This window comes from Hesperophylax consimilis, chromosome 13 (genome assembly GCF_061612785.1).
Source record: "Hesperophylax consimilis isolate HC1 chromosome 13, BYU_Hcon_1.0, whole genome shotgun sequence".
NCBI lineage: Eukaryota > Metazoa > Arthropoda > Insecta > Trichoptera > Limnephilidae > Hesperophylax > Hesperophylax consimilis.
The window spans coordinates 14,797,747-14,810,356 of NC_142848.1; the positions used below are offsets into that span (position 1 = coordinate 14,797,747).

General features: G+C 34.1%; 1 protein-coding gene across 1 annotated transcript in view; it reads left to right on the forward strand.

The window, feature by feature from the left end:
- The first annotated feature begins 508 nt into the window (after positions 1-508).
- The window catches only part of LOC149418490 (uncharacterized), a 70,335-nt gene continuing 58,233 nt past the window's right edge, over positions 509-12,610 (forward strand). Inside the window, exon 1 of the mRNA XM_089638523.1 lies at positions 509-886. Within this exon, the coding sequence (XP_089494649.1) occupies positions 790-886 (97 nt within the window). The 5' untranslated portion in view covers positions 509-789. The remainder of the gene's footprint in view (positions 887-12,610) is intronic.

The window sequence follows — 12,610 nt, forward strand, 5'->3', positions numbered from 1 at the left end:
GGTAGGTACCTAGCGGGTGGCGGGTCTGGCAACACTGTAACAAAAATCTCCCGATGGACCAAGATTCTTCATTTCCTTCCAGGCAAGATGCACAACAACCGGCGCGCGGCGCAATCAAAAACATTTGTTATTTCCGAGAGAGCGAGCTCACGATCGGCTCCGGGTTGCGAGCTGCTGAAAGAACGAGACGCCCTCTGCACGAAACGCCCCCGCTTCAAACTCCGGGGGGACGAATGAAAATAAACCAAACAAAAAAGGAAAAAAAATGAAGGTTGTTCTTGTAGTTACATGAGAGGGAGAAGAGAGTCAGGATCAAACTCCTACCCAAATCAGAGAGAGAGGGGAAACCTTCGAGTCGCAGGGGGGAAGTAGACGCAACCATAAACAATAGTAGGGGAAGAGAGACAGTGGTCAGCGTCATGGCGAGAGTAACCGCCGAGGCTTTGGAAGGGGCATGGATTGGAGCTGTCATTTTCGTAACACAACTCAATCGTGCGCGGACCGCTACAGCGGCGTCTAGTGTGTTCTGTGTACTGTGGCGCGACTGACTTGTGTTGTGTTCTGTGTTCGGAAGCGCTTTCGCGGCTTTTTCTTTTATTTCCGAGCCGAAAGAGCGCCAAAACAAAAGGTTGTGAAAACTTCGAACGCCGAAATGCTTGTGCTTAGTTGTTGATTGATTTATCAGTGTATTATTCCTTTTTTGTAAATATTCCTTGAATATTTTGGTTTTTCTAACTATAAATAATACTTACTGTAACTTTATTGTGTTGCGTTTGAATAGAATTATCTATGTTGATGCCAGGAAAGGAGGTAATTAGTGCCCCCAAAGGAATTAACACCATTAAACTGGAGAAGAGATGTAGAACCTGTGCTCCTGGGGAAAGAGGTAATTTTTAACACATCATTTGTACTCGTTCAATTCTTCTAATAGATAGAATTTGTCTATTTAACTTGATTAGATAATTTTGTATTACGTATTTCTAATTATCTAGTACCTATGTATGACTCGTGAATTTTGGATGTACTAAAAAAAGTAAAATAAAAAAGTGTCATAATTGATGATGTTGCAAGAATTTTTTTTGTATGAAGATTTTCAGAAAAACGGTACAGTGCATTGCCAAACTGAAATTTCCTGAAATTCTTCATACAAAAAAAACTAATTTTCAAAGAAATAAAAAATCATCTTGGACTAAACAACATCGATAGTATCAAATTTTTCAAACTTAGCATTCTGTCTCACTCAAAAGTCACGAGCCGCTAATGGTACTGTAGTTACACTTTCAATAAATTATGAAATGATTATACCCGAGGTTCCTACTTAATCAGTTTTTTTTTTAAATAAACATTTTACAGAACTTGCTTATCTAATATGAATTATTTTCATTATCTAATAATTATTTATCTTTTATGCACTTATACATAAGGAAAATATACTTTTTTATATTATTAATAATAATGAGATGCGAGGTTCTATTTACACTGAACATAATAATAATAATAATAATAATAATTGGATGACTCGTATAGCGCCGTTTTTGTTCAAAATCACCTCAAGGGTGCTCTGTACAAACTTATAATACATTTCTACAGTGATCTATGTTATATAACGTTTTTTTATTGTGAATATCATACAGAATAATAAAATGAAGTTAACAAAAAACAATATTTCATTAAAAAACTATTGAAATTTTATTGTTTTCTCTCATTAAAATGTTAAGTTCGAATTACTATATTTTCTGTATAACTCTATGCTCTATAACTTTATAGCATACCAACGTGTCGGTATTACATAAAAATAACATCAATAAAGTTTAGTGTACAGTGCTTGAATTCCGAATGCTACCGAATTGAAAATGTTAATGTATTGCATAGTAAATTTACAAACTTTCTTGTGCATGCGGCAAGTATCAAAATTTTTGTTTCATCAAATTATCCTAGGCGAGCTCTGATGTAATGATTTATACTTTTAACGGTTCCATGTTAACTCAACACAGTGACTATTCAACACACCTTTAAAAAGTGATATAAAGTCATTAAAAACGATGAAATATATTTTTTAACCTAACCTTACCTACTTAATACAGTTAATAAAGTTTTTGTTTAATCACTTTCCATGACTTTATATAACTTTTTAAAGATGTGATGAATTATCATTTTGATGATTTATCCGGTCACCACTTTTAACACATTCATTTTCTGTGCTAATTTCTTCAAAACCATTAGGAATGTCCTCGTTAAAAAGACTTAGGTAATAAAGATCTACGTGTCTCTTTTCCAAACGACCTTATCCATCCAAAAACCATAATGAATATTATTCCGAAAGTCCCTGTAAGAACTAGCACTTACGAAATCTTCAACAAACTCAACATCATGTAATAACTCTATTCTAAAACAATACTCCTTTATATTCATAAATACAAAACACAAGAAATAACATTTCCAGCAAGCAACTGCAAATACAACATTTGGGCAAAAAAGTTTCTCATACCATGGTACTAAACTCAATAATAAAATCCCACTCTCCTTCAAAACTCAAAACAATATTTTATCATTTAAATCTCAAATAAAAAAAGCTGTATACAAGGATATCAGAAATAGATAATATACTGACACAAAATACAAACTAAAACTGAAACCTCTCAATTGAACAAAAAAAAAAACGCCGTGTAAAATATTTATAATTATTTCAGAAAAAAAACCACTTTAATATCCTTGTAATTACTTTATATTATCCATCTATCATTATCAATAAAATGTAAATGAAATCCTCGGCACGGGAGATCCCAGTGAAGATATCATTATATCTATTTGTTACAAAAAATAAGATAGTAAAACACTTATTATTATTATTATCAATCTTAACTGTAAAAAAAATAAGTTATAAATTCATATTAATATATTAATACATATTTTAAAGACGGACATTTCCGGGTTATAATAATCCTTTTTGAAACGCTCCTACTGCAATAATTGTAAGTAGAAGATATTGCTTGTGCAATGACGGATGACTTAGCTATCATGGGAATTGAATCAACAACGCAAAGGACAAACTCGGGCATAAATTGGTCACTATTATTGTTTCTTCTGTTTTTATTGCACTTTATGAAGTAAATGACTGCGACGACTTGTTTTGTATCGCATGCAAACAAACAAACAGAAAAAACAGCATTTTCCATGAAATACGAAAATCATATAAACAAGAATCCTAATCACAGCGGGTACTAATACTATTCTACGATAAATATAATAATGTCATCTGGACTTTTAATGCAAAGCACCGTATGAAGATTATTATTAATGGCAGCTCCAAAACGATCGGCAATAATAATAAAAATTGTCGCTTCATTTACCGTGTACTAAACCTGTAATTAAGGAAGAGTATTGCGTAGATACATAACTTTAATGGGCAATTGTTCTCCATCGCCATATTGTTTACAGATCGGCTCATCAATATTATTATTTGTTCGCTCATCTCAATTCCCCTTCGCCTAGTGTAAACAAATATACCTTTCCAGTTATATTATTGATAAATTTACGTGTGGATTATAAGAAATAACACATTATAAAATAAACTAAAACTGGATACATCCATAATTTACAGATGTTGCGAATAATTATTGTAAAAAAATAGTCCGCAATATCTACAAAATTGTTAGTGAACGTCCAAGACTAGATTTTCAGTCGGAACCGAAGAAGAAGCGGAATTTCGGCTTCTGTTCTAGTGTCGGCCGAAACAGAAACATATTTAAATAAGATAAAATTACATTTAATATCCCCAAACAAGGCATTTTTGCTATTAAAATTGTTACAGTTCATTAAATTTGGTGTTAAATAAAATAAAAGCCACCGATTTAAAGAACACATTGGTTTGCTTTTAGCAGCGTTTTTTGGTTCGTTGTTGTGTACCAGTCCTTCTATGTGTGCTATAGGTACAAGGAATTATAAAAATACGCAATATCTATCTTAAAACTACCAACAAATCAGTCTAGTCTTTATGTTACAAAATAGCAAAAACACAATTTTTTTTATTTAAACGATAAACTTTGACAAACTGAATAATATTTTAAAATGAAAACTTTTAATATTACAAACAGAATAATATTTTTAAATTTAAATCTCTTCGAACTATGAAAGTGTATGCACAGAATAATATGTAAGTTATTCTAGAGGCATACACATTACACGCAATCACGCGCCCAAGTAAAGCCGATGCTCCGACACATTACGAACGCAGGTTTCGGCAAATTTTTGACCAAAACCGAAACCGCGGCCGAATCCCAATTATTGACCGAAACTGGTCGAAACCGAAATTTCGGTCTGTCACTGAAAAATGTGCTCTGTCAAAGATTCAGGAATATCGGTTTGTTTGCCAAATATCATACATATTACATGAAAGGTGAGGAGTGAAGATGATTTTCCAACTATTATAGTATTCTTAACCAAACTCAAGAGCTAGGTCTCTTCATTATAATACGAAATACTCAAAAAATATTTGGTATGTACGCTATTTTGTTATTCCATAATATTATGTTTATTTTAGTAACGATATTTAATTTTAAATTAAAAAAATAAGAAATAAAAGATATCTCCTTACACCAGCAAATGAATAAATATTGTGGAATATACTAGCGTAGAAAAGGTTCAGATTTCTCGTACCATGTCAAGAATGAAAGAAAGAAACTTGTAAAATGCTCTAAATTTGAACGAAAATCTAAAAAAAATAATAATATATAAATTAAAAGGTTTATTTTCTTATGTAAAATTATGCAATAACTTGTAGTAGGTATCTGTACGAAAGTGGATACATTCAACCCAGTTTCAACACTGTACGCATTGAATATTTGATAAATATGCAACAAGCAATATGATTATTTTTCTGATGTTCACACTCTTTTTGAAAATTATGCACCGATCCGAAAATACTTGCATTCACTCAAAGTGGTCCTCAAACTTCATGACGTCCGGCAATTTTTATGCTATATTTAGTTACATTTGAAATTACTGTTATTCAGGTACCTGGCATTCAGTTTTTAATAGTCATCATCGACAAATTCTAAAAGAAGACATCGACTACATACACGTGTCTCATTATAATTATTTGACCGTAGTCAGACCGGGACACTACTCAATCTCACCATTCCCAGCTGCTTATTTCAGTGGCAATTCACCACATCCTAGGAAGGAAATGACTTAATGGCACGATAAAACACTTATTTTAAGTGCATGACAAATTGTAGCCATTTTCGTAGCGATTGCTACCTCGAAGGACCAGGATACGATTGTCAGACTGTTCCTATGTATTCTTTTGTTGTACTGTTATTATATTAGGGTACTTAGGTAGATATCATACTCGGGCCGTGTTTGTGCTTTTACCGTTTCCCCAAAAAGTTTTTTTCCCTAGATCTAGGGACAGTTACCTAGATTTACCATCCGAATGTCCGGTGTTCGCGTGTGTGTACTGTGTACTGTTTTCGGCCGAGCAGATCCGTACGTGAATTCTGCGCATTACAGAGGTTTGACCGAGCCCGTTGATGAAATGTTGTTTGCTTTGAAGAGGGAAAGGCACTCATTAAACTGCATGATTCATCATATCGCTGATGACATCTATTATTCTCCGATCGTCCAGATTTGCTACAAGCTCCATTCCTTATATTTTATCACCGAGGTGCATAGCTACCGACTGCCCAGTGAGTGCCCACAAACTCGTTAATACTAAATAGCTCCTTTTTTACAGCTGTGAAGGACACAAGGATTGGTGACATTCCTATGCTACTCCTGCCACGTTTCGTAAGATTCTTAAAATATGTTGTAGGCAGACATTTGAAAGCCTATTGTGGATGCCTAGGTCTTCTAGAATGGGAACATTAGTGTGTCCAGGGCCGTCCCAGTGCAGGTGCAATTGGAGTAGTCCGCTCCCGGCGCGCGGCGTTGACTTGCTAAGGAGCCAATAGGCCAAGGCACTGATAACTCCTAACATCTAAAGATCTAACACCCCTTGAGGTTTTTACTAGGGCCAGGCTCCGCTGGGTGCGTCTGGCTGTCCATGGAACCCTGAGTATTTTTTTTCATAACCACAGATTTCGAGGGCGTCTGTCCGCTTCCTTTCGCTAGCTTTAAGTGTCCATGTTTCCACACCGTTAAGTACCATAAACTATAGACTGAGTTTTATACTAAGTTTGAAAGGAACATGTTCTTCATGTTTGATTCTTTCTTCACTATTTAAATTTCTATAATAACTTCATCTTTGGGGATGTTGTGTGGAGAGTCTTTTTAAAGAAAGGAGTGAACTCGGTTGCTTAAAAATGTCCACTTCTCATTTGTCAAATGCCAACCATGCCAGGCATGCACTTGAGGTGTCTCCTTCTATGGGAGACTGGAACGGAGATAGGATATAAATTTAGCAAAATTATTTTTAAAACAAATTCACGGAGTCACTTTTAAGGCAGTTTTTGTTTCATCTGTGGTGTTGCTTGTTTAATCTCTCCAGGTAATATTGTAAAAGTGGCTTTACAGTAGATTAACGGAATTCAATGTTAGTTGAATCACCATGACTTCATGGTTCCGCCTTGACAGCTGTAAGTCCCTAGCTTGCACCAGCACCGAGTGCACGGACATTACGGACAATGTACACAGAATATAAATGCGTTATTACTCGATACACGGGGCAATTAGCCGACACCGTTCGCGAACCGTAATTGTACCGACAAAGGCACGATTACAAATTATCGGGCAATTTAATGCATTCGTTACGCGCTGAGATTTTCGGAAATTAACGGAACCTACTCGAATATAAATAATATCGGACCTACCAACCCCTGCAGCGAATCACGTTCCAAAGGAGTTGATTGAGTACCCGTTCCATTGTTGTACAATGCCTCATTTGATGCCTGGGTGGCGATTCAAGGAGTATTGTGCAGCGTAAAATAAATAGCCTTTACAGCCCTCAGCATTAGCAACCAACTTCTTGTATGGAATACCTATTACGAACAGCTTAATAAGCTTGGGGTTTTTTCACAAAAATTCAAATGTAACATTGCTATCAAATGATTAATCATCATATTTTGTTTTTTTTTTACATTTGAAATATCCTCGTTACGCCGATTCTAGATTCCTTTCCCTTTGAACAAATTTTGATCAGCAGAAAAGCATAACTGTCATGTTGTTATGCTTGTCAACGGACCTGGAATTGTTAAATATCAAAAATACAAAATTTTGTCATATGATGACTTGGGGTGATTTTGCACAAAAACGGCGCTATAAAAATCATCAAAATATTATTTTTTGTTATTAATGTTAAGTGCCCACGAGACGATTAATATTATTGTCAAAATTATCGTCAATATCTCGTTCAAACCGTCCAAACAACGCAAAACACAAATTCCCAACTAGCAAATAAATAATTAGGCCGTAAAAAGGGCAAAATAAAGTGTATGAAATCATTTGTGACTATCTCTAATCTCTAAGTAATATGAAATAAAGTCGCTATTCCTATTTGTCTGTTTGCGTGCTTAGTTTTTCTAAACTACGCAACGAATTTTGATTAATGTAATACATGCACATATTTATAGAAAGTAGCGAAAAATTAATGTTTTGGAATCAAGTTTAGAAAATATATATTTTCGGGCGTTTAAATTGCTAACGCTGGCTAAACCTTATGGGATACGTCAAAATAATGTAATATAAAATTGTATATCTTAAAAAGGCCTACAGAAAAGTCTGTTATGGTATATGTCTTATCTCCTAGAATAACCCCCAGTAATGATGATTATATTAACAATTTCCATCGATCGTCTCGTGCGCACTTTAAATTTCTAATTAACTTAACTTAAGGCATGCACTACGTCGTGTAATATTTTAAATTGAGCCGCTATCAATAATACACCTTACGTAGATGACGATAAGGTTTAAATTCCCGCTTAGCACCATCCGCCTGTTTTGATTTATGCAAGAAAAAAACATGGCCAAAAAGTGCCTTTTATTTTATTTTGTGGATGTTCAAGCATAAATATTTAATTTTTTTAAACTTAATTTGCCACATTATACAATAAAATCAGAACCGAAAATGGGTTCGCAAGTAGGAGATTTTGAACTTTGAAGCGGTTTTCATAGGCCGATACATTATTTTTTTCTGTGCTTATAAAAAGACTTATATAAAAAATACTCGATTATTTCAAAGGCCAAGATGTATTCTACTCGCAGTATTTAATTAAAGCATCTGAAACATTTCTAGGCGACGAAATTTTCAAACCAAAAACACATGATTTTGCATTACTACGTATGGCATCGCCTTAACTTTGAATTTCTGTGAAACACCCAACCAAGATTCAATTAAGACACCCAATCAAGACTTAAGCTATTATTTGCAAGCAAAAGTTTTTTTCTTTAGAATTTCCATAAGTTTTATTTTCTATTTCATATTCCCTAGATCACTCTTCCATCGACATTAGCATGGGCACATGGTTGACGGTGTAATCTGTTAAAAGCAGTCGAATTCGATAACCGTGAGTTAGCGGAATAAGAGCCTTGTATTGGATATTGTAAGTATGTACTTCAAAAGGTCAGCTTTGTAAGTTTGGAATTCGCCTAAAGGGAACACACGGAAAGCAAATCCTTCGAACGTTTCTTTATTTAGAATTTTTGTTCGTGACATTTTTTTTGTTTGACATTATATTTTGTTTGATTGATGATAAAAATAATCCTAATAGTTCGATAACTTGTGAAAAAATCACCTAAAGGGCGCTGTACAATGTATTACATGTTCTGGCCTCTATCTCATTTTAAGACGTTTTCAGTAGATATTTTATGATATTGTTTGTAGACACATTTGTAGAAAACTCAGAAATCCGTCACGGTCCGCGACATTGTAAATAATTAAATGTGTAAAACAATTAAATATCTACTTATTGATAATTTCGTATTTAAATAAGTAAGTAAGTATAATTTTTAAACTTTTTAGGGTCATTTTAGAAAAACATTCTCAAGTCCTAAAATTGAACAGTAAAAATATTAGAAATTCAAAATAAATATAAAGGCTTCTTTTGCATTTTTCACTAAACAAAAATACTAATATCGGTGAGTGAATTAGGATTTGTTTTAAATTGAGGCGTCATTTTCAAAATTGATACTGATCGTGTCAAGAATTCAGACTATTCCGTGATTTTTCACGGGTCTGCGCTAGTCTTCTAAAAATGTTAAATTAATAGTAAAGGACAAAACAAACAAATTAATGTTGGTATTATTAAGTAGGTACATAATATATATTTTAATGCAAACCATATTGTATTTCGTATAATAACATTTTTAATTGTTTTTTTAATTTTTGCATTGTAAATTTTTAATTTTTAATATAAAAATCTTATCAATAAAACCGTGTTTATTTAAAGTGATCTGCCAGGTAAGTATGTTTTCTGTATCTGTTTGTACGTAATTAGCCTAGGAAGTCATATTTGTACGGCAGCTTTGAGGCGATTTTACACAAAAACGGCGCTAAAAAAATTATCCAATTATTATTAGAGCTTCATTTTCCTGTAGCTATTTCGTTTCTCTAAAGATTTTCTGCGTAGATAGGTACCTACTGGCTTAAAGTCTAAACAATATAGTTGAAAATCTGTTTTTGCCTCCCTAATCACTCTAATGGTGAGCCCTGGGGTCACGAAATTTACACAGCATTTCCCTCTGGATTTTCTGGGTTTATTAAACGGTTTTCAAATTGAAAGAACTTTTCACTGTCTTAACTGTAAAATAAAGGCTCCACCGCTTTGTTTGCTCTATTTTTTATTGTTCAAGAAGTAGTAATTAGTTAAGGCGAAGCTTAATGGAAAACACTATTTTGATTAATCTTTATAACGAATTGGTGTACATTATGATTACCAACAAATATGCTTTAGATAAATTGAAGGTTTTCCTATCGTTTCGCTTGAGTAGAATACAAATCAAATAATAAATTGACTACAAAAATATATATGTTTCAATAGAAATGTACGAACGCGTAAAGGAAACAACTTAAAAAAATACAGTATTATAGTTAAGATTATCTGTGACAGTTTCACTTGATTAATTTTTTTGCTTTCTTATGAAATTACTTACAAAATAAATTAAAACCAGTTTTGTGCTTGAAATCGAACGTTTCTAGACTCCGTTTGTCAAACGATTTTAATGCCTATTTCCTACAGTGTAAGGTATACCGAGAATATACACATTTTGGCTTGTAGCTTCCTCTTAAACAACTTAATACAATAATATGTTGTTAAAAATGTCGATGTTCCGTCTCTGATATCTCGACAGAATTTTTTTCCGCATAGTGGACTTTGCTATCTAATCATGTAACTAATTTAGATTTTGTTCGGATGGCACGTACAACATTCTAATTTTACATATTATAACAGTCATGCATACTTTTACCTATGTGTAGACTTTGAAGATAAGTAAGCGTCAGTAACCGCACATCCACTCAAACGTCGGGATTTACGTCGGTGTCATGTCGTCGACGAAGAAAAGGTAGGTACCCACTAACCGCATCATCAACTGATTTTTATTGTTATTAATTTTCCTGTTAGAAAGTGGATAGAGCTCTAAAAAAATGACTAACGACCAACGCCGTTTTTGAACCATCAACCATGACTGCCACACATTTCTACTGTAACATACTGTGCTTCAATCACAGTCAAAATATATTATCGTCTCATACACTATTCTGTTACACACGGAGAAAAATGATCCTGTTAAAAAAGTGACAGCATGCCAACTTCCTGATAAAATATAAGTCTTTCAGAATACATAGAGGACACGCGTTCTTTTCCTAGTAGAAATCGCGACAGTATGTCAGTATCAGTATTTGTATGAACACGTGTTCCGCCGTCCTCATAAAACATTTGCTTTTGACTGATACTTTGTTGGGAATTCTTTAAATTCATTCGTTATACATAGCAGTCCCATTTTTAACAGGAAAAAGATAATTTTACCAGATTTTTTTTATTAATTAACAGTATTTCATATCAGTAAATTTTCTCCTTGCAGATATTTACGAATAGCAGAGTACGATTACTGCAACGGCATTTATGCTAGCCTTCCAAAATATCAAATTGACAAGCTTCAGCGCGGCTCGTAACCAGGGTTTCAAAATATTCGCACATTTCAGAACACCTTCGTAACTTTCACTGGCTCAAGTGCCCTGCATGAAAGAATCTAGTACAAATCCAGTTTAAATCCATCAATGAAATGGCCCCACCCTACATTTCTGAACTATGCGTCCCGGAAAACACTGGTCTGAGGTTGTCAACTCTTAGATCAGCAACATCATCAGCTGTAGGCAGACTGATGGAACCTAAGCGCAAGCCAAATAATAAGTTTAGTGATCGCGCTTTCGGAGTATCTGGGCCGAAGACTTGGAATAAACTCCCTCCAGAACTAAGATCCATAACAAGTCCAACAGAATTCAGGGATAAACTAAAAACTTACCTTTTTAAGCTTTCATACCCGTAAATTAAATATACCATTCCTGAGAGAAAGTCCAGTTATATCCAATTATGTCCTAAATCCTGTATCTAAATTTCGCTAATAAACAATTAGTTAATCTCAAGTGACCTACCAGGCTTACCTGGTACAATACTTATATTGTACTGTATATTATCTCTATATATAGTTAGTAATAACACAGTAGAAATGTATTATATACTTGTACAGCGCCCTTGATGTGATTTTGCATCCAAATATTATTATTATTTCCCAACTTCTTCTTCCCCTCCCCACTTCCTTTGGGTTGTGATTGTTTGGGTTCACATGTGGGGGTGTCAGAATTAACAGTTGGAACTCTTGTGCGTTATCTAGTAACTCACTTCGTTAAGTGTTCTCCTAATACTCCTTTCTTAAGCTTGTTGATTACGATTTCGTCGGCCTTGCATTTTTTTAGAATTTCTTGTACCTATCTACACATTCGTAGTACGCTCTTTATATTATAAATTGCCTACTCTAATTTTAAAATCCCTTTCGTAGACTAATAAATAACATTTATGAGACCACATCATCACAAAGACCAACGTAGGCCCGTTTTTTTATTATGATGATATTCTCGTACAGCTGACATTCAGTCAAGATACGCAAAGAATAAATTGACCGCACTTGAATTTTATTGACAGATTGAGTGCACCGAAAATAATGTACAATGAAAGCGAATCGAGTTAAAACACTTCAAGTGCGTCTGGAGTCTGATGTTGAATGCGTTTATTTCTCACTGAGCGCAAGTAAGAACGTTTTATTTATAGGGACAGTCGCTATGTGAGACGGAAGGTGAGAATGTCGAAAGTATAGAAGATCTCAGGATTGTTTTCACAGATTTAAAACACCACTTCTGCCTCCTGGATTCCTGGACAATTGATAAAAAGAAAGACTAAAAATCACAGGCAAGTAATTGAATTCTCCTTTCTCTCATTGTAAAGATCTGCAATTTGCTTGTGATAATAATAATAATAATAATAATAATTGGATAATTTGTAGAGCGCCGTTTTTGTGAAAAATCACCTCAAGGGCGCTGTACAATTTATTTCCAAGGATCTACATTAGTTATTTAGACCAACTGTGCCAACACGAGGTTCGTCATCCGTTCAGGTATGTG